This window comes from Microcebus murinus, chromosome 25 (assembly GCF_040939455.1).
Source record: "Microcebus murinus isolate Inina chromosome 25, M.murinus_Inina_mat1.0, whole genome shotgun sequence".
NCBI lineage: Eukaryota > Metazoa > Chordata > Mammalia > Primates > Cheirogaleidae > Microcebus > Microcebus murinus.
In genome coordinates this window covers 12531205-12558924 of record NC_134128.1, presented here as the reverse complement: position 1 = coordinate 12558924, position 27720 = coordinate 12531205, and the positions used below count along the sequence as shown (strand labels likewise).

General features: G+C 44.6%; 1 protein-coding gene across 1 annotated transcript in view; it reads right to left on the bottom strand.

The window, feature by feature from the left end:
- The window catches only part of RSU1 (Ras suppressor protein 1), a 178910-nt gene that overhangs the window by 148840 nt on the left and 2350 nt on the right, over window positions 1–27720 (bottom strand). The window contains exon 3 of the mRNA XM_012753773.3: window positions 6139–6189. Within this exon, the coding sequence (XP_012609227.1) occupies window positions 6139–6189 (51 nt within the window). The remainder of the gene's footprint in view (window positions 1–6138; window positions 6190–27720) is intronic.

Genomic DNA, 27720 nt, shown 5'->3' with positions numbered 1-27720 from the left:
AGCTTCTCCAACTTCACCTTAGGCTGGGCTGGTTCTGGACCCCGGGGGGCCAACAGACTTTTGTGGGATGATCTCATGAGCTCACTTACTAAAGCCAAAAATAACACACTTCTAACTGCTAGCAATTTTTCATGGTAACCTAACCACAGGTACCAGCAGATATTGTTTAGCTAACAGCTGTCAGACTCAAAAATACTATGTATATATTTTTCAACTCTAATCTTTCAATGATGGCACAGAAGCAAACTGATAAATGTGCACTAATTAAAAAAATAAGCTATTGATCAAAGCCTCTGTATTATAAATACATTTAGACTCTGTTAAAATGCAAACAGCAAGTTGTTTTGATATTGTCACAAGATAAATTCATGACACACAGACGATTTATTTTGCATATTCGCCCCTCATAGTTTAATTTCATACAAGCCATGCACAAGAACTTTTGCATAAAGCATGACAAATAATCTATGAAAGAGAGAATAAGTAGAGACCTGGGAACAGCAAGGTCTGGGAAGAGTGGTGAAGGTCATTCTTATGAATGGGGATAGTTAATTTTTCTCCTTCATCCCAACAATCTATTATGTCTGTAGAGAAGGGTTTCAATTTATTACAAAATTACTGAAATGACTAAGAAAATAGCATCGCCTTGTTTGCTATAATTCCAAATTCATATATAAGCTGTAACTAATAGGAAACAGTTTGTAAAAAAAACCCCACATTTTTCCATAAAACTTAGGTTTACTACCTTTCTAGCTATTTCCGATGCATTAACAGAGGGGATATGGTCACAGCTGAGACCTGAAACTGCAGACAAAACTGCCAATACCTCAGGAAAAGGTTTTACATGGCAGTTAAAAGTTCTAAGTATAAAACTAAATAATTACATTTAGAGACCACACTTATGAAAGGTTTACATAGATGGCTGATGGCTCAATTTCTGCAGAGAGCAAAAAGACGTCCTTTGTGTTTCTTATACAAAATGGTGAGTACTTTATCTTCAACATGCATGGGTCACAAAATAAAAAAATACTATCATCCTATCTAAGGTTCTTGCAATATTTGTGTATGGCTGCTGCTGTGGGAATACCATTATTTGAAAAATTTAAGAAAAGCTTCATGTTAAAAATTTAATGTGCAGAGATTGTTTTATCTCTGATGCAGAATATAATTCATTTCATAATGCAAGCTATTTTCCCTACACAATGGTATTTGATGATAAAAGAATCACTATAAATATGCACAAAGTGCCTATTTTCCTGATTTTCAGTTATTTCTGAATTAAAATTTGGTTACATATAAATATTTTAAACCTTCTTCCACAGGCAAAAAAAAAAAAAAAAAAAAAATTCTCACATATGCCCAATACAAAATACTACAGAAAGCAGTGTAGGTCTTCCAAGTTAAAGATATTGAAAGAAAAAAAATGTTTCTAATGTAAGAAAGTAGCCATAATAAAGACTAAAAAATGATATGCGAACTTGAATATTTTAATTGCAGGAAAAAAAAAATAACAGACCTCCTTCTATAAGAAACTATCTTAAATGTGGTAAAACTGCACTATGTAACATGCCCTGTGGTATACAGCTGAAATGCCTGCAAAAATTTTCCTCCAACAACACAAAGTTGGTTTCTCAAGACCTGGGGGGGAAATACGTATCTCAACAGTGACCTCTAGTGGACAAGTCTTAAAATGGCTGTCTCCAATTAAAATTCCTTTTTTTTTTAATTTCAAACTAATAAGGGGTTACACATGTTTTAGGTAACATGGATCGCTTCTGTAATGCTTCAGTCCCAGCTAATGGTGCTCCTGTCATCCAGGGTTCATAGTATCATTAGGTAGGTTTTTTCCCCCTTCTTTTCTCCCTTATTCCCTCCCCCACCCTGGTTGATTTCCACTGAGTTCTCATTCCCTCTGTGCCCTGTGTGCTTATCCGTTAGTTTCAATTTAATAGTGAGTGCATGTGGTGTTTGTTTTTCCACTCTTGAGCTACTTCATCAAGGAGAATGGTGTCTAATTCCATTCAGATTGTTGCAAACGGTATTAATTCAAATTTTTTATGGCTGAATAGTACTCCAGGATGTACATATACCACATTTTATTAATGCACTCATGCACTGATGGGCCCTTGGGTTGATTCCACATCTTTGCAATTGTGAATTGTGCTGGAATAAACATTCAAGTGCAGGTGTCTTTTTGATGAAAAGTCTTTTTTCTTTTGGGTAAATACCCAACAGTGAGACTGTTGGATTGAATGGCAAAGGTCTATTTTTAGTTCTTTGAGGAATCTTCACACTATTTTCCACAGAGGTTGAACTAATTTACAGTCCCACCAACAGTGTGTAAGTGTTCCTTTCTATTGTTTTTGAACTTTTTAATAAATGCCATTCTTACTGGGGTAAGGTGAGATCTCATTGTGGTTTTAATTTGCATTTCCCTGATGCACCTCCTTTAAGCAACCATGATCAGTTTATACAGGGAATTACTGGGAAGCCACTCTGTGCTCAGCAATGGGCATTAAAGAAGAATAAGAAACAGCCTGTAATCCTAGCACTCTGGGAGGCCGAGGCCGGTGGAGGCAGGTGGATCGTTTGAGCTCAAGAGTTCGAGACCAGCCTGAGCAAGAGCGAGACCCCGTCTCTACTAAAAATAGAAAGAAATTACTTGGACAGCTAAAAATATATAGAAAAAATTAGCCAGGCATGGTGGCACATGACTGTAGTCCCAGCTACTCGGGAGGCTGAGGCAGCAGGATTGCTTGAGCCCAGAAGTGTGAGGTTGCTGTGATCTAGGCTGACGCCAGGGCACTCACTCTAGCCTGGACAATAAAGTGAGACTCTGTCTCCAAAAAAAAAAACAAAAAAACAAAAAAACAAAAAACAGTCCTTCTTTCACAAAAGCTTAAAATCTATTTGCAGAGACAGAAGAAACACAAAATGAGAAGACACAAAAAAGCACTGCACAGGCGTTAGAGAGTCTACCTGCAAGAGGACTTTGGGGAAGGAAGGTTTCAAGGGGGCCAAGGGCAGCCAGGGGGTCCCCTGGAGAGGATGGGGAGAGGCTGTGCAGGGGAGGGAGGGGGGAGGGGGGAGGGGGGAGGAGGGAGGGAGAGGAGCAGCAGCAGGAACAGGCCAGGGTCCCACAGGCAGGACTCCAGCACAGGGAGAAGAGATCAGTCTTCCTGCAGCAGCAAGTGGGGAGGCAAAGCTGGCATGGGGTGTGGGGCTGGACTGGGACAGTTTCTGAAAGGGGTGGGGAGGGAGGGAGAGAGAGAAAGAGAGCGAGCCTGTGCACCTTCCACCAGCTGTGTGTCTCATCCCAGCCAGGTGTTCAGCAAACAGGCACTGTGTTTCCAAAGGGCTCTTCTCTCTGAACCTCTTCCCATTGGGCCAGAAAGAACATCTGTTAGTACTTGCCCAATCACGGCAAAAAGGCAGAAGAAAAAGATTCACTTGCTGCTCGCCCCCCACTCTCCTTAAAAACGTCGTCAGTATACACATATCTAGGGAAGTTGTTGCAGATAGATTAATTCCCCACTGATTTCACCAAAAACCCATCAACACTGCCCTGATCCCCCGGGTTGACATTTCAAGAGACTCACTATTAGAGTGATGAAGCTCTAACAGCAATTAACTTAACAATACTAAAATAGTTTTATGAACTGCAGTAAAGAAAACCTTGGGAATCTCTGCAAACAGAATGTGGAGGAATTTCAGGATCATATAGCCCACCTTCAGCTTCCTCAAGGCCTCATGCGTACTGAGTGGGCCTGTCAAGTTCAAAGCCACCAGCAAGCAAAGGGAAGTCGCCCCAGCACCACACTGTTCCGGTAACTCTGCAGATACTAACTCAGATGAGTGGAGTTAAACGGTGTCCCCAGATCGAGATCCCAGTCTGAGTAAGCCTGTCATTCCCGCCGCGAGTACACGAGCGGAAATGTCAGAGAACAGCGTAATTGGCACACTAAGAGAAAAACACAAATACTTTTTGCAAGATCAAAGCAGTGCTGAGGGGTTTATCTTTTGAGTCCCAGTGGTTTTAAACGTGGCACTGTCAGCCAGTCCCTATTAAAAACAACAGAAAGTGAAAGACACTGATTACAATAAAAAGTGACAGGAGGGTGTGCTCAGCCACTTACATGCAATGCATATTTATATTTCCATCAAATGGACATATTTACTATAAACACTTGAAAAAAAGCATAGCGAAGTCATTCATTTAAATGCCAGAAAAATAGTAAAAGATGCTAATTTGACCTTAGTGAAACAGATCGGGTGTCACCGACACTACTCACAATGGCTCCAAACAGAATTTACCGGGACGACTAATTAGAGTTTACTGGATTAGGTCAAGTGTGTCTGAAATGGAGCCTGGTGGGGGGGGGGGTGAAAAAGGCAGGGAAGAAATCTGAAGTTTGGATTCTTTCATCGCCAATCTCTTGAACGGCCAGTGCAATTTATTCATAACCATATTTACGCCTCTCTAAATTAACCCAGTATTATATGCCTGGAGAATGAAACAAACCGATCCACTGATCCCTGAATTTCTATCTTTGTAAACATGCAGAAAAGAAATGAACTACAACTATTGGAAATATTTCTTTTAAAGAGCAGATCACTGGTATAATAGGAAGGAAGTTGGTTTTGCTTCCTCGTGTAGAAAGAAACCGGTTTGCAGGAAGGACAGTGCAGATCCAACGTGCTAAGTGAGCAATTAAGAAACACTTTTGCCGACTTCTGTGATGGAGGGTGGCAGGAATTTCTGCTCACAAAATCCTGGGGAATTTAGGGATCAATGCAGCTCGCCCTTCAAAACAAACCGCAAATCCCCTCTGAACTGGGATTAGGGTCTCTGTGGCCCACAGGCCTGTGTGCTATAAAAACAATGGAACTGCAGCATGGTACCTGCTACAACATTGATCGAGCAGGACTTACAGGGCCTCACTTTCAGCGTCTGTGGCCACCACGGCTTACCAGTGACAACTGTGCCACTCTGCCTGTGCCTTACAAATATGCACTTTGGCTAAACATGAACTAATCCGCCCGTTTCTTGCACACGAGGGGCCCATGCTGCCACTCTCAATTCTCCGTACTCAACAGCCCTGTGACACCACCTCGAGCTGCATATAACACACACACGCGCATAAATTCATGACACAAATCCCTCAACGTGACATTCTGCTCCATTTCACCGGACTCGGAAAGCCCCCTGACAAATTCTTGCCACATGATTAGAAAATCAGTCGAGTCTGCGGGAAATACGGCAGGCACAAAGAAGGGACAGTCAATTAGGAATGAGAAAGACAGTGGGTCTCTGTCATTAAATTCTTTAAAGCCACAGCTCTAAGAACAAAATGGTCCGTACTTCACACACGGTGTTGTTAGGAAGACAGATATTAACTGTGCTGTATTGTAACCCACACACGACACTACTGATGCCCATGAGAATTTTTTTTTTTTTTTGGTGGGGAAATTTTAGGAAATCAGACTCAAAAATTTGAAAAATGCAGATGTAAATGTATGAAATTTACATACTTTTGTGTCCCCACTCCTCCCTGTTGAAGAGGAAATACAGATGTAAACAAACAACTCATTCTAATATTTTCTGATAAGTTTTTCTTATGTAATGCTAACCAGTGGTCAGGCAGTGCAGCTCACTGTAGAATTTACCATCCCTGAACAGAACCACGTCCAGAGATATGATGTCACTTTCTGTCTTCAGTCTACATCAGGCATCCTCAAACTACGGCCCTCAGGCCACATGCGGGCCGCCTAGCACATTTATCCAGCCCTCTGGGTGTTTTTGCCGCTGCTGCCTGTCCTGCTGAGCAGCCGACTCGTCCCAGGCCCACAGTGCGCACTCTCCAACGGTCTGAGGGACAGTGAACTGGCCCCCTGTTTAAAAAGTTTGAAGACCCCTGGTCTACATCCATGATAAGAAAGAATATTCAAAGGACAGCAAAGTTCAATATACAGGAAGACAACATGCTAGTATATCTTAGCGTTACCGAAAGAAACATTATGTTTCACCAAATAATCATCTGTCATTAGTTTCTTCGAAGGGAACAGCAATAGAATCAGCAGTACCAAAACAATACCTAAAAGTCAGATACTGTATAACAAACGAGAAAGATCACTTACTTGTTAGCTTGTTGTGGCTGAGGACCAGTTGTGTGATATGGGCTAAGGAAACTAAAAAGAAAGAAAGAAAAAACAAAATCAGTCAGAGTCAGTCAACGTACCCAGATTATACCTACACTTCTACAAGGTAAACCAATAAATTATTTTCACAGGTTGAAGTGTCATCGGTCTCCGAAACAGAAGCTAGCATCCGCAGAACACGCTATCTGTCATGTGTTAAACCAAATGAAGAAAAGTCATGCAATTAACAGTGCAATTAGCAGAGCAAGTTACAGCTAATGAGATTGATGTCACAGGATCAAACATGACAGGGGCCAGTTAGCTTTGCTTGGCGATCTGATCCGCTGGCCTAACCTCGGTGATCCGTCTCAATTTACACGTGCCAGTCAGGAGCCAGCGGAGAGTGAGGCCAGAGACACACACAAAGGCCTTCCTTACCTGGGCTAATTAAAAGACAAAACTACCCCTATCACAACTGAAGCATCACGTAACAGAATGCAGTATGCATCGTCCATCCAGACATTCTTCTACACTCCATCAGACAACACAAGCAATTTCCTCTCAACACACTTTGCCTGACATTTCGAAGCACCAATCTGAAATGCAGATTGCCTTCCAGTTTCCAACATTATCACGGAAGTTTAATCTGTTCAACAAGATTAGCTTTGCATAAAGAATGGTTTTTCCAACTAGAAAGAAAGCAAATATACACAAAAATATACACACAAACAAAAGAAAGAGAGAAATAGAGGGAGAGAGAAAAGGGACCTGCCCTGTACTTTGGATTCTAAAACTTTACTGTATTGGTCAGCAGATAGCGCTTGTATAATAAATTTAGAACTTTTCCCAACATTCTTTCAATAAGAACATTCTATTAATGCAGTAGAGGTGTTTTTTTTTTTTTTTTTTTCCCTTCAAGGGCTATAACAAGACAAAAATTTTTCTCAGGAAGGGTCTCAATGTTGGAGCCCAGCATGCTTTGAAGAAAATGAGTATGCATCACTCCTGAGCGCAACGTTTGCATGTTACTCATATGGGGCTTGATGCATGGGCTCACTGCTATTGGGGGGGTCAGTCCCCCCAGTCTCTCAGTGGATAGACGCAGGGAATACAGACACGCTCCTCTGGTCTAACATCAATACTGATGTCTATATTATTATTATAGAATTATATATGTATTCTATCTGTATTATTATACAGAAGTTCACCCCAATATACCCAATTCCAATACATCGCAGGGCTCTTTCTACTCGCCTACCTTCCCATGCTTGTAAGTTTCTCCTCTAATAGTGAGGACTCTGGTCTTCTTGTCCTTTGCCTATTTATTTACTTAATACCCCTACATGCAACTGCATAAGACAGAGTCATCTTATGAGACTGGGACAGCTCTGCTCATCTGCAGGGGCACCTGGAAGTCTGGTGCTGATTCTCAGTCCAGGTGAGGAAGAAGAGGGGTGCAGATCAATGCCTTGACCTGGCACGGAGCCTGCAGTGGCTACACGCCCAGCCAGGCATAAAAGACACCTCTGGCCAGTTTTGACCGGGCTCTCCTGAAAGCAAGATTCCTCCCACGTCGTTTTGGTTTTTGTTGAGACAGAGTCTCACTCTGCTGCCTGGGCTAGAGTGCCATGGCATCAGCCTAGCTCACTGCAACCTCAATCTCCTGGCTCAAGCGATCCTCCTGCCTCAGCCTCCCAAGTAGCTGGGACTACAGGCATGCACCACCATGCCCGACTAACTTTTTCTATATATTTTTAGCTGGCCAATTAATTTCTTTCTATTTATAGTAGAGACGGGGTCTTGTTCTTGCTCAGGCTGGTTTCAAACTCCTGACCTTGAGCGATCCTCACACCTCAGCCTCCCAGAGTGCTAGGATTACAGGCGTGAGCCACCACGCCCGGCCCCTCCCACGTGTCTTGATGGTTTATAACCTGGAGACAGAACGTGTCCCGTGCGACTCAGGAGTGGCCCAGGGACAGGACGCCCCTGAGGCTCTCGGCTGCCGATGCCTCCTCGCGCTTTCCTCCTCCCGCTGAACCTCATCCTGCGCCTTGAGTGAGTCCTAGCCTGAGTCTTTCCAATGACCCAACACGGGCCATGACCCGACGTCCCCTGCTGCCCCTTCTCTTCTCTGCCCTGATGCTGACCCCACACCGGGCCACCCTCCCCCCGACGCCCTCCCGGCCCTGCCCGGGCTCCCACGTGCTCCTCGCCCAATCAGCTTCGGACGCTCCACCCTGGGCCACCCCTTCAACACCTCTTTTTCTGTCCCACTCAGTGGCTTCAGGACCAAATTATCAGGGAAGGGGAGGGAAAGAGGCCAAAGGGAAGGAAAATAGCATCTTTGTGGCTTAAAAAAAAAAAAAAAATCACGATGGTGGCTTCCCACATGAGGTTTAAGATCTTACATGCTGCGGAAATCTCACACATTTTTAAGAGTTAAGATTCTCTTTTCTACTAAATAAAGGATTCTTCTTTCTCTGAGATGTATAGTCTGACATGAAAAAAAAAAAATCTCAGAAAAAGGCCTTGTGCCAAACAAGATGAAATAGATTCATAGGTGTATCAGGTAAGATTATGCTCGGCTTCATGTGAGAGCAAACCACAAATAACCAGGGCTTACACAAGGCGGGAGTTTCCCTCTCACTTACACACAGGCAATCCAGAGGCCTCTGGTATCTTGTTGCTAAGCCACTCGCTGCGTGTGGCTGGACCTTGCTATGGACTGAATGCTTGTGCCCCTGAAAAATTCACAGCTTGAAGTTCTAATCCCCAGTGTGATGGGATTAGGAGGTGGGGCCTTTGGGAGGTGATTAGGTCATGAATGCATAGCCCTTATAAATGAGATTAGTGCCCTTGTAAGAGGACATGGGAGAGAGATGATCTCTCTCCACCGTGTGATGAGACAGCAAGAAGGTTGCCTTCTGCAAATCAGAGAGTGAGCCCCCGCCAGACACCAAATCTGCTGGCACCTTGATCTTGGACTTTCTGGCCTTCAGAATGGCAAGGAATACATTTCTGTTGTGTAAGCCACCCAGGCCATGGTATTTTTGTTACAGCAGCCTGAAGTGACTGAGACGCACCCCATGGTCCAAGATGACTGCCTGAGCCCAGCCATCATGTCCACATTCCTCTGAAGGAAAGGAAAAAGGCAGCTTCCTCTTTCAGGATACTTCTAAGAAGCTGACCACGGTATTTCCACTTACAAGGAATTAGTAAAACTCGAGGACTCCAGTGATGCCTAGCTACAAGGGTGGCTTCCAGGTGACCACAGGCCAGCTAAACATTTGGGGTTTTATTACCGAGAAAGACAAGGAAGCTGAAACTGGCAGACCATCTACCTGAAAGTCACCAAAATCAAAAGAAAACTGATGATGCCCCCCCCATACCCCCTGGCTTAATTTCTCCTAAAACAACACAAGTGACTAATTAATTAGAAAGAAAAAAAATTTGCTCGTCACAAAAGAGCAAAGCTCATAAGCCAAGGTTCACGATGACAGGATTTAATTAGGGAAAGCTGGTTCTTTTTGATCATTTCACTGTGTCCTCTCAACAAACACTTAACTTAGCAGGAGAGAAAGTGACAAAGTTCACAGTTTTTTTTTTCTTTAACACAGACGAGCAATTCAGTTGTTGCTCCACGGATCACACGACTGGAAGGTATTTTCCTCTCTCGCTATTGTTACGGAGCCACACGCTAAAAGTAGGTAAGAGGGAGAAAAATTAGAGCAGAAAAGAAAAAAGTTAATAAAAGATCTTTCAGAGAAATATTTAGGGCAACAAAGGACTGCAGGTTGCAGTTAAGTTGGACAAAAAAATTAAGGAACGCCAACAAAGCCCAGGCCAGGCAAAGCCCAAGGAGCGAGAGGCGTGTATTTATGTGACCAGCCACTTCCTTGCACTTGGGAACAGCAAGTTCATTGTGCGTCTTGTATGGAAACCGCGCTGTTAACAAAGAAAGGAGAAAAGGTCTACCAAAATAGGCTGGTTTATTTAAAAATACAAAAGCCGCCCCAGTTGGACACCCCGGGGGAAAAATGGAAGAGGGCGGTACTGGTGACCTGCGACCGTGGTCACATGCTGACCGTAATCACACGCTGGTGCGCCGTCCCCTGTGCTCATGTCGCACCCTGATGGTTCCTGCCACCCAGGAACCGTTCAGAACGGGCTCCACCGGAGCAGAGAACAAACTGTCGCTAAAATTCCGAAAGCAATAATCAGCCATGCTTTGCCCAGGCATTTTCAGAGTTAGAATATGTTTCAACATTCAATTCGATGGCCAAGAAAATGTGTGGATATGCGCAGTTAACTGTTCAAGTGCCTTGGCTGTCACTCTATCCCCAGCCTCCCTAGGAATGTTGTTTGGGTGAACATTGGATCAGGACAAAAGGAACGTTTGGAAGCAAAACTGTTGGGAGTGTTTGTGGGACAAGGGGGGGGGGCAGGTGAGGGGACCTGTGATTTATGATCCTTTATTCCCTAGCCAGGAACCAGCAGGAAAATGCTCCGAAAGGAACTGGTGAGCTCAATCATTTCACAAGAAAGACAATCAAAGACGCATTCGGGCTCTCATCGACTGGGTATCTACTGATCACGCTCGGAGTGCCAACAGTTTCTACCCTGGAGATTCTCTTAGAAGTAGCAACGACCACACACCCTCATCAGCCTGGAGACGTCTCAGAGGACGTCTGCTGTCCTCTCCCCCAAAATGTCCCAGTTTGGATGTAAAATATAATAGCCACCCAATTTCAGAAGCAGAGAAGACATGCAACAACTCATTAATAAAATGCTAGTTATGGAAGGATCATGGACACAGAGAAGTCGATCTAGAAGGATGATGGCAGTTCAGAAAGAAATGTCACTTATTGTGGGATGACAAATCGAGAAATGCTCTCGGATGCAGGGTACACCGGGCACTGGAGTTGGACCCGGAGGGCGGATGGCAACTGGGAGTCGAGGAATCACTCCCAGGCTTATCTGAGCAGAGCGACAAAAAACAGGCAAAGTGCAGCACCTGGAGGGGACAGTCACTATTTTAATGGAGCAAATTCAGAAAAATCAAAAAACCAAAAACTCCCAGGAAAAAAATAAAATCAGTATTTCTACATAACTCGTGGAAGCACTTATCACTTATTTAAAATAGGTTAGGTTTTCTTCCCTTCTGCTTCAGCATGGAGCAGACAACACGAAAAAGGAAAAAGCAGCAAGACGGGACCCGCGACGCCATCGGGTGACACCGCAGACTCGCTTTCAAAATAACCCAGCGTATCATGAAGATGCGACACTCTGGTACTTGTCTCCACAGTTTCCGGTCTGGCCATTTAGGAAGCGAACTATTCCTTGGGTAGCACTTTGGAGGTGGAGAAAAAGTCCCAGGTTAACAGAATGCCATTATATCCGGGGTGGGGGGACCAGGTCAGGGCGAGGCAAGGGCGGCAATGAGACCTGAAAACACACGAAGTGACAGGGAACGTGACATTTTCTGGAATCTCACCACAGGGTAGAATTGGCCGTCCCTGGGTTCTAAATAAAAGGTCTTGTAATGTTGGTCACAAAGACTGGACCACAACCACTGGCTCATCTTGGAGACTGTGCCTTCCAGATGGATGCCACCAGAAAGGCACTGCTGTCACCAAAAGGCAAAGAAAGGGTTTATCACTTTCTGATAGCTCTTGGAGTATCAAATGTAACACGTTGGAAAATCCACCAAACCCTCCTGGGATCTTCCAAGAGGGCCACCTTGCTTTTCACCTCTCTGGGTGGTGCCATTGTGCGCCATGCTACAGACTGCACCGTGAACCCTGGAATTGTGCACAGCGGCACCCTTGTCAGTTCGAATCCCCCCAAAGTTCTGGGCTAGGAAGAATTAACTTGCACTTAACATACAGGATGGTCCAAATGGCTTTTCCACGTTGGCTCCCTGGTGGACTGGACACAGTGACAGTCTTTAAACGACCCTCACTGCAGATGTCAACATCGGGAAGCAATGAGGACTGATCTGAGTTTTGCATCCCTGTGATTCGTGATTAAAATGCCTGCCCGTGTCGCCTGGCTGAAGTTATTTCACCCTTGGTACCAGGATACAGGCTCAGACCTACTTAAGATGCAGGTTCTGACAATATATTAACATGGAGGCAGACAATAAAATGTTTGATACCGACGAATAATACAAATATCATATTCATCAACACACCCGGAATCCTAAAAATATTTCTTCTGAATTTTGTTCATCATCTAAAACTTTAGAAGTATCACTGTGGGATGAAAGTTTTTCTTTATCTCACAACTAGCTACTGTTCATAGCTGGAAACTCTTTAGTTTTCCAAATAATTGGTAACTTGACTGAATTCCGACTTAAATAATAAATAATTCTATTTACAGGTAAGGGGTCTATCAGTGACAAGTTTGAAAAAAGGATGACACCTCTTTCTACACGAGAGCAGAGAATTCACATGTGTCGAGAACCCCCCATGAACTGGTCACTAACTGGGGGCCTTTGAGTCCACCAGGACATAAATGGGACAGACCAAAGGTGCTGTGTTATTAAAAATGTGGCATCCACATAATTCCTGACCAAACACGTCGTTTTATAGTTTTTCTGTCAAGAAAAAAATACAAGGAAAAATTTTATTTCTGAAGATGCCTGAGAAAATTAAAGAGAAAAATACAAGAATCCACGTAAGATACAACTTAGGTTTGAGCAGGATGGTATTAACAAAACGCAAGGAGTTACAACTCCTTTGCAAGGTACAGTCCTTACTTGGAGGGACAGGGATGGATGAGTGGGAAACAGTCGCTGCCCCAGTGAGCCTACTCTGGAGTAGTAAGGGTAGGAAAGGATACACTGGGGTACAACACAGGATGGGATGGCGAGTTTTGTGTGTCAACTTGACTGGACTAAGGGATGCCCAGATAGCTGGTAGAACGTTATTTCTGGGCGTGTCTGTGAGGGTGTTTCCAGGAGAGATCAGCATTTAATCAGGAGACTGAGCCAAGATCTGCCCTCAGCCATGTGAGTGGGCAGCCACCAATTCACTGAAGGCCTCAACAGAACAACAAGGCAGAGAGGAAGGGCGAATCCTTGAACATCCATCTCCTCTGCCCTTGGACATCAAAGCTCCTGGTTCTTGGGCCTTCAGATTCCGGAACTTAACACCAGTGACACCAACCCCTCCTCTGGTTCTCCAGCCTCTGGCTTTGAACTAAATGACACCACCAACTTTTCCGGCTCTCCGGCCCGCAGACAGCAGATCGTGGGATTTCTCAGCCCCTGTGATCATATGAGCCAATTCCCATAATTAACCTCCATTTTACTACATCTATCTATAGCCTACTGGTTCTGTTTCTCTGGAGAACCTTGACTGATACACAAAATATTTGTGCCATAAAGGAGGTAAGCTGATTTGAAACTCCCATGAAATGCCTGAAAATGTTGCTAGGGTCAGTAAAATCTTTAAGGACCAGAGTAGATTTCATTCTATATCCACCTACCTATCTTCTTTTTGTAAAAATTTGTTTGCTTGTCTAAATCGACTCATTTTTCTAATATAAACTATTTAATTTGTGTAGCATAAAATATATGTATTTTTAGAAATCATGGAGTGCTAGAGCCCTAGATATCAAAGAACATAAGCTCCTCGTTTTGCAGATAAGGAGACTGTAGCCCAGAGAGGCAAGATAGTTTTCTAATATTCCATAGGCCACCAGACTACACCACGTGACTACAACCAAGGTTTCTAGATTCTAAATCTTGAATTTAGTCTTTCCAAATTGGGAAAGTAATACTCACACCTGGATGGAGTGCTCCTTATAAGATGGTAGAAATTCTTACCAAAATGAAAATTTGTACCATAAATCTGAATGGAAAATTCTTCCCTATTGTGAATAAAATAGGACAGTTACATAAAGTGACTCAAAGGACAGCAAAGCCTACGTGGTTCCCACCAGTGTGAGACCCACACTGTAATCCCATGAGATCCTGAGAAAAACCACTGGAACCTTCTGGAGCACGAATTTCTCACCTTTAAAATGGAAGCCTGAATTCTATTATTTCATGTTGTGAAACAAATATTTAATAAAAGAGGGAAACAAGAATATTAACGTGATTCCCACTACGTCAATGTGTTATGCTGGGCACTTTATACCTGCCCACCAAAATCAAAAATGTTAAAACAGGCCAGGCGTGGTGGCTCACGCCTATAATCCGAGCACTCTAGGAGGCCAAGGCGGGAGGATAGCTCGAGGTAAGGAGTTCGAAACCACCCTGAACAAGAGTGAGACCCTGTCTCTACTAAAAATTGAAAGAAATTAATTGGCCAACTAAAAACATGTAGAGAAAAAATTAGCCGGGCATGGTGGCGCATGCCTGTAGTCTCAGCTATTCGGGCAGGAGGATCGCTTGAGCCCAGGAGATTGAGGTTGCTGTGAGCTAGGCTGACGCCACGGCACTCTAGCCTGGGCAACAAAGTAAGATTCTGTCTCAAAAAAAAAAAAGTGTTAAAACAAAATAAGGTAATAACTACAATAGCTAATGCTTACCAAGTGCTGCAAATGTGGCTGGCTTACTTCCAAGAACTTTATTAATTCTCCTCTTCCTCACAGTAACAACCCTACAAGGTAGTACCAATGCTATCCGCCTCCCTCCCAGTTCTAGATGAGAAAATGTGGCATGAGAGGTTCGGTGACTTGCCCCACAATAAGCAGAGAGAACCCTTTAAACGCCGTTTCCAAAAAAGCAGCTGACTAGTTCCGACACTGTGCTACTGGCCAACAAATGTGCCACTGGTAACACCCAGAATTTGCCAATTGTCTGGCGTTCTATGATGTTCCAAGGACACAATGGAGTTTTAAGTCTGCAGGTTCCTGTTTTGCACAAGTGCAGACATGGGCAGTATTAACCATGCAAACTTGCCATTTTAGACAGTAGGGTGTACCCCCTAACTCCCAGGGACCCCTACAGATAAGCAAGTCACCTGGGTGGGACACAGGCAGTTGATCCTCCCAGATGGGAGACATTCCTCTTCCATTTCTCAGCTCCACTCTCTGCCTCCAACGTGCTCCACACTTCTCAGCTGAGCCCAGCCCCACGGGTCGCTGGCAAGGCCAGCCCAGGAGGAGCTGGGTCCCAGACCTGCTGCCTGTACGGGACCCACGTGGCTTTCAGAGTGCAGAGAGCTGAAAGTCTTTCAACAGCCACTAAGTGTCTGAGCCCCGCTGTGTGCCACCTGCTCCTACCCACAGCCAAGACAGGATTTGGTCTCAGGCAGCTCATCCCTTATGTTGAACCTTGGCTCTCAGCTTCCCTCTTCACACGCCATCCCTCACCCTGTCCCCCAAGCACTGCCATCTCCAATCCTGTGACTAGTCCCCCAGATTGACACTCACTGCCAAGCGTCCCCTAAGTCAAACTTGGGTTTGTTTCTTCTGACCGGCTCCAGGGCCTCCCGAGACTTCCTCTGCGTGATGCCTCTTCCCACCAGCCTGCGCCGGTCTGCTCCATCTGCCTTCTCCCCTCGACACGCACAGCTCCAGCCAACAAACACGCCACTGATGGCACCCAACCCGCCATCTCACCTCCTCTCCTTCCCCACAAAGGCCCGTTAGACTTTTCACCTCCAAATCCCCCCACCCCATCAGAGCTCCTACGATGAAAGCTTCAGAATAGACTGATGTCCTCTTTGGGAAACCAAGGTTGGAGGATCACTTGAGGTCAAGAGTTCGAGACCAGCCTGGACAACATAGAGACATAGAGAGACCCTATCTTTAAAAAAAAAAAAAATTAAAAATAAGCTGGGCATGGTGGCACATGCCTGTAGTTCCAGCTACTCAGGAGGCTGAGGCAGGAGGATTGCTTTAACCCAGGAGTTCAAGGTTGCAGTGAGCTATGATAACGCCACAGCACTCCAGCCTGGACAATAGAGCAAGACCCTGTCAAAGAAAGACAGAAAGACAGAAAGACTGGCTCAGCTTAACATATATAACATTTCCTAATTATTGACCATAATGATCATTTTTTGAGCACCTAGTCTGCACCTGATACTATTAATTATGTACACTACACAGTATCCTTTATTTGAGGAGAAACCTATTTTTTCCCATCATACTAGGGAGGAAATGGAGTCACAAAGATGGTAAGTAGACAGCAAAATGGGGATAATGAATAAAGACTGTGACTCCACAGCCCATCTTTGAACCACTATCTCTCTCTCCATATATCAACCCTAGAGGTACTTGAAGAAACTCACGTAAGAATCCTACAATGATGTGAGCCTCTCTCTTTCTACAGCAAGCCTGAGACTCTGAGTAAAAATGTCTGGCAGACAGGACAAGGAGAGCGAGAATTCAACTCCATGTCCTGTGTCCATGAAACCCATTCTCTCTTTGTCACCATCGCGCTGGTCTACCTAAGGAGGGCGACATCCTTCAGCCTCCCCACAAAGGCAGGATCAGACCCTCCCCTGGAGCCTCTGGAGGGAACATGGCTCTGACGTCACCTTGATTTTGGACTTCCGGCCTCCAGAACTTCGAGGGAAAAAATTTCCGGGCACAATGGCTCACGCCTGTAATCCTAGCACTCTGGGAGGCCGAGGCGGGCGGATTGCTCGAGGTCAGGAGTTCGAAACCAGCCTGAGCAAAAGCGAGACCCTGTCTCTACTATAAATAGCAAGAAATTAATTGGCCAACTAATATATATAGAAAAAATGAGCTGGGCATGGTGGCGCATGCCTGTAGTCCCAGCTACTCGGGAGGCTGAGGCAGGAGGATCGCTTGAGCCCAGGAGTTTGAGGTTGCTGTGAGCTAGGCTGATGCCATGGCACTCACTCTAGCCTGGGCAACAAAGCGAGACTCTGTCTCAAAAAAAAAAAAAAATTTCTGACACCTTAAGCCCCCAAGTTGTGATGATGTGTTAGAGCAGCCACAGGAAACTAACACGACTGGACTTAAAAGCAAAAACATCTTCTCAGCATCTAGGAAAAAAGAGCACCTGTTTATGCAGAAAAGAAAATCAGATTACCATCAGACTTTTGAACGGCGATGCTTTTTGCCACAAGGAAACAGAATAACACATTTACAATACTCCAGAAAAAGGCCTGCGAGTCTTTATATCCAGTGGAACTGACATTCACGTACAAAGGGCACAAGCTTTTATCTGTCATCAACATGCGGGAGCTCTGGGGATACCTGTCCCCTAACGAGCTAGGACTTCCGAGGCCGGCCACCGGCTCCGTGCAGGCAGGCCAGGACAATCCCCTGCGTGGCACAAACGAGGGACGGAGAGGATTCGAGGTCCCTGGATGCCAGGTCTCACTAACCTGGGACGCTCGCCTTGGACGATGACGTGAGAGGAAAACAGGGTTTTTATCTTTTAAGCCACATTTGTCGTGGGCCTCTTGGGCACGTAACTTGACCAACTGGCTCCCAATGATCATCATTTCATGGCTGACAGTGAAAACCCTAGGAAACCTCTCACCACAGCCACATCTGCGCTGCAGAACTGAGGTGGGGGTGGGGGGATGGGGATGGGGTGGGGGCCGAGCTATGAGATTCTGCAGTTCAGGCTCCCAACACCCAGGCTGGAAGACCCAGCTGTCTGTATGTAGTAGGAAGTGAGCTCTGTGACCAGCTCCTACACCTGCTAGACCAAAAACCAAGCGTGAGTGCCAGGAATATGGTGGCAATATGGCAGCGTGTTTTAGGAATCTAGAATCCCCACGTAAAAATAGACAGAGTATCTAGACAGCGATACAAATCCAAGGGCATGATTTACAATAAAACTAGGTGAGAAAGTATCCCCACAAAGAATTCCAAAATACAAGCGAGTGTGGACAAGCTACAAATGGCTGAGACAGACATGATATCAGCATCTATGTGTTGAAATCAGACAGAAATGAAAGGGCACCCAACAAACCCAAGAACAGAGAACCCCCGAAACAGCCAACCAAATTCACTAGAAAGCCCAGCGGAACAATATGAGAAGAGCAGGGGACATCAGGAAGGATCTGTCCCTCCCAAAGGCAGGGCCCACGGTAAGATGTCATACTTCAGGACAAGTCTAGACCCTGCGACCTGGAAACTGACCACTGGGGGCTCCCTTCCAGGACAGGGCCTGCAATCAAAACAGGGTAAGGCATTAACAGTAGGGGCCAAGGACAGAGAAGGTCCAGATAAAAGTGGGGACAAGGACTGAGCCGGGCTATCCGAAAGCAAGCCACCGTACTGTGAAAACTACATGAAACCACAAGAGGACAGAGCTCTGTAATGTCGGACAAGCTGCCCAGAACCACGCCTCCCTCTCAAAGTTCAGGAAAATTAATTACATAAAAACATAAGCAACGTAAAAATAGCAGAATGATATCACTGATAACGAAAGCTTACCCATCAAACAGAGATGCCCAGAAAATAGATCAAAACTGTAACTGAGGCCAGGTGTGGCGGCGCCTCACACCTGTAATTCTAGCACTCCGGGAGGCCAAGGCTAGAGGACTGCTTCAGGCCAGGAGTTTGAGACCAGCCTGAACAAGAGCAAGACCCTGTCTCTGAAAAAACAGAAAAATCAGCCGGGCATGGTGGCACATGCCTGTAGTTCCAGCTACTCGGGAGGCTGAGGCAGGAGGATCACTTGAGGCTAGGAGTTTGAGGTTGCTGTGAGCTATGATGACAGCATTGGACTCTAGCCTGGGTGACAGAACAAGATCCTGTCTCAAACAATATGAAAACAAAAAACTGTAACTGACAATTTAAAAACAAGGGAAAAAGACATTAAGAAAACAATGTAGGACATAAAACAACAATATAAATCAGAATTTGAAAAACTCAGAAATAAAGGAACAAAACTCAAGAGAGCAGACATAAAAATATTTCAGAAATGAAAACTAAATTTAAAGACACATAAGAGCAAATAAACACAACACATCATGACTTACAAGAAACAGAGGGTAAAGTGGAGTTTCTTTAAAAACACAAAGAAACGAGACAAAAGGGATCTTGGAGAAGGTGACTAATATTAACGACAGGCAAAACGATCAACATACAGACACCAGCAAACCTCCAAGGAGCAAACAAGCAATGGAAGTGATCACATACTACAAATCATAGTAAAAACACTTTCCTGAAATAAAAAAAAATATTTAAAACTTTTGAACTACAAATATAAAGAACATACTACACACCTGTGAAATAACCCACAATGACCTATACCCTATACCAGGGGTCCTCAAACTTTTTAAACAGGGGGCCAGCTCACTGTCCCTCAGACCGTTGGAGGGCCGGACTATAGTTTAAAAAAAACTATGAACAAATTCCTATGCACACTGCACATATCTTATTTTTTTTTTTTTTTTTTTGAGACAGAGTCTCGCTTTGTTGCCCAGGCTAGAGTGAGTGCCGTGGCGTCAGCCTAGCTCACAGCAACCTCAAACTCCTGGGCTCAAGCGATCCTCCTGCCTCAGCCTCCCGAGTAGCTGGGACTACAGGCACGAGCCACCATGCCCGGCTGATTTTTATATTATATATATTAGTTGGCCAATTAATTTCTTTCTATTTTATGGTAGAGACGGGGTCTCGCTCAGGCTGGTTTTGAACTCCTGACCTCGAGCAATCCGCCCGCCTCGGCCTCCCAGAGTGCTAGGATTACAGGCGTGAGCCACCGCGCCCGGCCTCATATCTTATTTTTGAAGTAACAAAACAAACGGGCAAAAACACCTGCATGTGGCCCGCGGGCTGTAGCTTGAGGACGCCTGTTCTACACCAAGACATACTCCAATAAAGTTACAAGAAATAAAATGATATTATCAGACTTTTCAGACAGGAATGCTTTATTCCAGAAGAAAGAGAATAACACATTTACAACACTCGGGGAAAGAAGCTGTGAGTGTTTATATCCAGCAAAAATTGACTTTCATGTAAAAAAAGAACACAAACTTTTACGTATCATTCACAGGCAAGAACTCTGGGAATATTATTCTTTTGATGACTTTCTGAGGAGTATTCCAGAGGACAAGCTTCAAACAATCAAAAAAAAACTGAAGAGATACTGACCTAAGAACTGGTGATGACATAAAATACAGACGTACCTGCAGAACTAGACCAGCTGAGGGCTAAAAGGGAGACAGTATGAACTGGCCGTACATGGTGATAATTCAGATATAATTCAAATATTAAAAATCAGGGAGCCACATTTTAAGAATTAAAAACAGATGAGCTATATCCAGTTTCTGGTTGGCAAGAAAAGTGATTAGAAGTTGTCTCTACCATCTTTGCAACAGGAAAAAAGCTGATCAAACAGAAGATAAACAGCTCTCTATAGATTTATTGGAGACTCAAGGCCACAGGGCAAACCACCACGCTGAAAACCAAAGAGCCAGGCAGAGACAGACAATCACAGCATAGCAGGGGTAGAAATCGCCACTGGAGGCCGGGCGTGGTGGCTCACGCCTGTAATCCTAGCAGTCTGGGAGGCCGAGGCGGGAGGATCACTCAAGGTCAGGAGTTCGAGACCAGCCTGAGCAAAAGCAAACCTCCGTCTCTACTAAAAATACAAAGAAATTAATTGACTAACTAAAAAATATATAGAAAATATTAGCCGGGCATGGTGGCGCATGCCTGTAGTCCCAGCTACTTGGGAGGCTGAGGCAGGAGGATCGCTTGAGTACAGGAGTTTGAGGTTGCTGTGAGCTAGGCTGATGCCACAGCACTCTAGCCTGAGAGATCAAAAGACCCAGAATTACGGTCCCACCCTGATGAGTTTTAACTCCAGGAGCCCCAACCAGGTGCTCCGGGTGAAAAATCTGATTCAAGAAAATCCCCTTGCACTTCTTGGAACGAGAAGAGAACAGAAACCATTGTGAAGTAAGCCCAAAGTGTAGAAGGAGTAAGGTCAGAGCCCTGCAGTGTCATGTGCATTCGGGAGAGGGTCACCCTGGAAGGGCTGGTGACTGGGAGACGCAGGGGTCCCAGGCTGCTGCTGCTGTCCTGTTTGCTGGTCTTAAAATCTGTCAGCTTGTACTGTCATACATGCACATATCTATTTGAACACTTTGATGATGTTTTTTAGAAGTGGATTTTTTTGTTAAAAGTGCATGTGAGTGTTCTTGGAAGAGCGTTCCTGTTTCCCCAGCCCAGTGTGAGCTCGCGTGGGCCGCACCCCTGACTGTGATTCCTGAATTGACCCGAGTCATAGCCCAGAGAGGGCAGGTACCGTGGCTTCTAGAACAGGACCAGATTGCTAGTCGGCACCCAGCACGCTTGCCGAGTTAGCTGTTTATCTGTGTCGCCCCCGCGGGGCACACGCACGTGCCTGTAAGGAAACAGCGCAACCTAAGAACATGGCTTTTGAGGTCTGACTACGTGGGTTCGAGTCCTGGTTCTACCACTTAGTAGCTGTGCAGCTTTGAAAAAGCTACTCAAGCTCTCTAAATCTGTTCCTGTTTCCTCAGATATTAACTAGACGATGATAACAGTAATTGTGAGGTTTAAAAGAAATAACCCGCACAAAGAACTCAGCAGGCGAGCAGAATGCCTAGTCCACAGTTAGCGTCCACTGTGGACTGACACACTCTCTGGTACGTGGCATAGCATTTTGATTATATTGTCTATTCTTTTTATCCTCCTAACAAAGGGTGCACAACTTGCAGAATACAGATATAAAATAAATCAAATAGGTATTTTTGATATGGCCAGAAGACTTAGACATTTATGGGTGCAAACAAAAACAACGTATGTAAGAAAATTTGCAAAACACACTCACATACCAAGGTTGCAAGCTATGTTACAATCCTCTGGTCTGCATTATTTACTAAAAAACTGAGAGGCCAAAGGCCCCTTCCAAGTAACTGCCTGGTCTAATAATGTATGCCTTTCATTTGGCCTAGTTGACCCTTAAAATTATAAACTACATAGAATCCAAAGACATGCAGAGAAATACATGAAATAAAAAGGATCTTTACAACATACAGGTAAATGACAACTAAAACTACCATTTAATGTAAGTCAGGTTTATTTTGTTTGATATATGAATCAATATTTCCCAACACAATCTTTTCCAGCTCCGTACTTCATGGAGTGTTTGAAGCTAACGCTGTGAGTTTGAAAACAGAGGAAAACGAATATGCAGTATCAAAAGATCTCACATCTGATCATTAAATTCAGTTGAGATTAATAGTTTTTCAGGAAAACATAAACAAAGGGGGAGGGTCCAGTGAATACTGACCAGATGAAGATTAAGTTGCTTCTTGTGTTTATTTTCAACAGCTTCTGGAACAATCCTATAAATCCAAGTTTCCGAGCTGGGGGGGCCGGCCCAGGTTCACGTTTTATTTGCCTAGCAGAGTGTTGTAAAGAATTCTGAACTGAATGCCTGGAGGTAAGGTAGGCCCTGCAGGTCATCTCTCTCCTTAGCCTCCAAGCCTGGCCTCACAGCCTGGCTGTGAACTCTGTTTGCGTTTGTATCATTGAGAACCTCTAATGTAGATGTTATGGGCTCAACTAAGCCTCCCCCTCAACTACGCACCCCAATAGCTCTGCATTTGGAGACAGAGCCCTTAAAGAGAGGATTAAGATAAAATGAGGTCCATAAGGCGAATTCTAACTTAAGCTGACCACTTTCCTTAAGAGAAGAGGACGTTAGACAACAGGAAGACCCCAGGCACGTGGAGGAAAGGCCACCTGAGGACAGGGCGAGAAGGCAGCCGTCTGGCACCCAAGGACAGTGGCCTTGGGAGAAGCCGCCCCCCCTGCCAACAGCCTGATCTCACACTTCCAGCCTCCAGGACTGGGAGAAATAAACCCCCGTCCCCTGGCATTTTGCTCTAGCAGTCCAGGGAAACCCATAAAGTGGATAACGCTACCCCCTCGTTTGCATTTGGCTTTACTGACACCTCAAATCCAAAACACTGTTTCACATTATTAGGCATCACCCACGGGTGAAATCTGCCCAGCGGGGACACTGAAAATCCCACGCGGCCCCACCTTTCACTGGGAAGCACACAGGTGGATGGTGGAAGCCACGCGCCAGGCAGCTGCCAAACTGGCCGAGCTCAGAGACGCTTGGATCAGACTGACCATCACCGGGTGGGGCTCCTTTCGCCGTGAGCGACACAGATGGAACAGCAGACAGGAGCCCATCTCTCTACCAGAAGAGAGAGGCCCGGTGAGTGAAGGAGGAAGAACTGCGGGGACGGAAATGGACCGTGGGGAGACTGCAAGCTGTGTCTGGCCTCCCTAGTGACTCTGGAGCGAAACACAGAGGCTCACCACTGCCCCCTGCTGGCCTGATGCTTGATCTACGGACTGGTCCTCCCCCACATTTTGACACTTTTTGCTTTAGAAAATCAAACATACACTGACTTGCACGAACTTGCTATTCAAAGAAGAGACTGTGCGAGGCATAAAGAAAGCATCTCTAGTTTCTGCTGTGTAATAGTGGATCTCACATATCTAGATCCAGTTTTCTTTCAACCAGGCTCCTGTAAAGTTATGAATAGAGGCTACATAGGGTATGGTTTTCAATTATTATCCACACCAATTCTAGCTGATTTTAATGGCAAAGCAGTGGGGCGTTATGGTTTCACATCTAAAAAAACACCTTATAGTTGTCTTAACATAGCAGATATTAATCACTGGATAATTTAAAAATTCAATAAAGAGAAACACAGTCCAAAGAGACTCTGCTTTAGATAGTGCCTATCATGAAAAAAAAAATACAGTCAATAGTTATTACATGACATATTTTAATTATTAGTTGAAAACCCACCAATAGTTTTTACTGCATGTCTGCCATTCTCAACAGAGCCTCAGCCACAACTCAAACCCTGTGAAATGCCCTGCCGTTCCCCAGTCCCCCCCGGCCACCCTCTGTGCCATCCCTGGCTCTCAACTCGCTGGTGCGTGGTCACTTTGTCCCTTGAGCATTTGCCCGGCCACCCCGCTTCTGGGACTCCCCATTCGGGTGAGGAAGGAGGCAGTGGGTGGCCGAGTGTGTCGTGGAACCATGAGACAAGTGGGCAAAGACCACTGGGAAGTATCACCGCCAAGATTTCCAAGCAAATAGAGAGACACTGTCTCGCAATTGTCACATGGTCACTAGATAAAATATAGTCACCCAGTGTGTGACATGTTTTGGCCAACAACAGACCACATGTCTCACTGCGGTCCCGTGAGATTATAATGCTGCGCTGTATTTTCATTGTCACTTTTCTATGTTCAGAGACACAAATACTTACCATTGTGTTGTAAGTGCCTACTGTATTCGGTACAGTAACCTGCCGTACAGGTTTGCAGCCCTAAGAGCAATGGGCTACGCCGTCTAGCCTAGGTATGTAGTAGGCGCCACGTCTAGGTTTGTATAAATACATTCTATCACGTTCGCACAATGAAATCACCCCATGACACATTTCTTAGAAGATATAACTGTTGTTAAGCAACACGTGCTAATAACAGTGAATATTAAGACTAATATGGACGAGGTGGTACTTCACAAACATGAACTCACAATGACCCTACAAGGTAGGTTCTTATTATTCCCATTTTATAGATGAGGAACTCGAAGCACAGAGAAGGTAAGTAACTTGCTCAAGGTTACACAGCGAGTCACAAACCAAAAAGCTGCCCCGGTCAACTGGAGAAGAAATGGCAAGTGATGGAAAAATGGTGACATGTCACTACTGGTTCAGTTATATACCAAAGGGGTTGCAACTTTTGTTTCTATTTCCAATCTTGATGTAACATTTCCAGTTGTTATCCTGTCTGAAAATCAAAAATAACATTTGTCACTGCCACCTGTTCCTGATAGTTGTAAACTCTTTTCCCTCCAGAAGGCAGGGAGAAGCCTGTATGGAGGAGACCGACCAATTAGGTGCTATTTCTCCTGCGCTGTGCTCTCTGTCTGGATTTGTTAACTAAATGCAGAAACTAAAAGCAGAATTTCTTCCTTCGACAACACTGTTCCCAAACACTACGCCAAGTACAGGGCTCACAGTACAGTGAGCCCAGGAGAGACACGTAAGCCAGGTTGGATGGGATGGTGGCTTAAAATTGAACATACTGGGGGGGCTTCCCAGAGGAGGTGACCTAAGAATGGAGTCATGTGGATAGATAAGTGTCAACTGACAAAGGAGTGAAGGAGTTAGCTGGAGAGAAAAAAAGGGAAAAAGGTGTCCCAGGCCAAGAGATGACAAGTTTAAAAACACAAAGGTGGGGCCAGGCGTGGTGGCTCACACCTGTAATCCTAGCTCTCTGGGAGGCTGAGGCGGGTGGATCACTCAAGGTCAAGAGTTCGAGACCAGCCTGAGCAAAAGCGAGACCTCCGTCTCTACTAAAAATACAAAGAAATTAATTGGCTAACTAAAAAATATACAGAAAAAGTTAGCCAGGTATGGTGGCGCATGCCTGTAGTCCCAGCCACTTGGGAGGCTGAGGCAGGAGGATCGCTCGAGCCCAGGAGTTTGAGGTTGCTGTGAGCTAGGCTGACCCCATGGCACTCTAGCCTGGGCAACAGAGTTAGACTCTGTCAAAAAAAAAAAAATCAAACACAAAGGTGGGCATATACACATTACTTTAGTGGAGCGAAACCATAAGAGATTAAGATTATAGCTAAAATCACATGTTTTTCCTGGCTCTTTTATCTCCCCCCACCCCAAAACAGCCTATACTGCTAACATGTGTTTCAAACAGGGGGACCACTCCCACGTTTAACAAGACTTTTGAAATAGCCCTTCCAGATGACCCACGATCATATTTGATTATTTTGCACAGTCCTTTAGGAAGAGTGCTCCGTTGACAGCAGGTTATGTCTTTTTCTTTTTAAAGATTTCAAAAATATTTTAGTCTAACCTGGAAAAAAAAAACTGATAAACGCTTGACCACCCTGAGGGCAATAAACTTGAAGAGATTAAAAAGTCATCAAAGATACAAATAAAAGAAATTCTTCCTGGCTACTACCGAGATTCTACACCTCCGTAGGAGCTGATTATAGCCCCCTTCAAAACCATCTTTATCAGCTGAAGACAGTTGCTGCTTTGGAAAGAGTTTCTGCGGTGAAATCAATCTCTTTAATTAAAAGAATAAAATCTGCAGCATTGTGCTTGGAAACCTTAAGGAAAATGTGCGTGCAAATTACATGCCGTGTAAAAGGGAAAAGGAATAAAATTAGGACAAATTTCAAATAGCGATCTAAATCAATTAGAAGCCTAGACAAAAGTGCCTAAATGCTCCAGGTTCTAAAAAGCCACATAAGAAAATTCTAACATTATGACACAGAAGGCTCACACAGTCTAATTAACCGAACTAAAGTCTTGGTTCGGACTATGTCGGGACTGGTTATGGGCTGCTGGGCCTATAACTGGATATTGACATTAATAATTAACATTTAATGTGCATTATTACATTTAACACTAAACCAGTCCTATCGAGTGGCCACTCATACTTCTACTTGATGTCGAGGAACTTCAGGCTCAGAGAGGTTAAGTAGCTTCTCTAAGGTTGCACAGTACTAAGGAGCAACTCTGAACCCAGTCTATACAAATCCAAGCCCCCCTCATATGTACGGCATTCTTCTGCCTCTCAAGGTAGGATCTGAGCATTTCTATGAATAGACTCTGGCTGGGCTGGCAGCAAACTGTAGAACCTGCCCGATACCTGTTTTCCAGTCTAAGACGTTTTCCCCATCAGAAAGCTTTTTTGGTACCTAAACTCCTCAAAACATCTTTCAAAGGTTACTGTCTCTGAGGAAGCAAAATGCTGATTACAAGGCATAACTCTCCCAAGCAGAAAGACGGCGTCTCATATGCTTAGAAGTCGTGCAAAACCTCATTCTTAGCTTCAAAGCTTAATTCTTGTTTGTAAACCTTATGAGAAATTAAACAAAATAAGGATAATGACAGGAAAGCTTGAGACACAAGAAATAACCATTCCCTGTACAGGCAAGTTAACTGCTAATTGTTCCCTGTGTTTGATCTGGATACTAAAACATAAAACTCTTCATGGGTAGAGTTAAAATTTTATAAATAAAAGAATATGGCAATTCTTACACTACAGTTAATGTAACCATGTCAAATACTTTATTTAGTACATGTTCACACTAAGCATCGTGTGCACTACTGATAAAATGGGCCAAAGAGGATGAATGGGCTTCTGATGAGCCTCCTGGAACCTTCTAGACTCCGAGGAGAGCAAAGCTCAGGAAGTCAGCAGACAGCAGCCACTCCTAGGGTCACTGCTACAGAAGCCAGAGAAGGTGGCATCTCCGAATTCACTTGCGCTGAACTTCCCAAGAAGTACTATTGCTCTTCCTTAGCTGCTACTTTGGGAAAATTTAAGCATGATCGTGCATTTCACCGCCCAGCGTTACACTGCCAACGTTTTGTTCAGGAAGCAAATGGCTATCTTTTCCTCTTTAATAAAAGCCAAGGCTTCAGAGAGATAATGCGACTGGAACCAAAATAGCTAAGCCACTCTTCCCACTTATAAATATTACATAAAGCCTCCTTTTCAAAAGCTGTAGGGTAGAAAGCTACTCTGCAGAAAGCAACCTCTCTCTTCAGCCCCATGAAAAAAGGGGCCAGAAGGCAGAAAGCCCTGGGGTCAAGA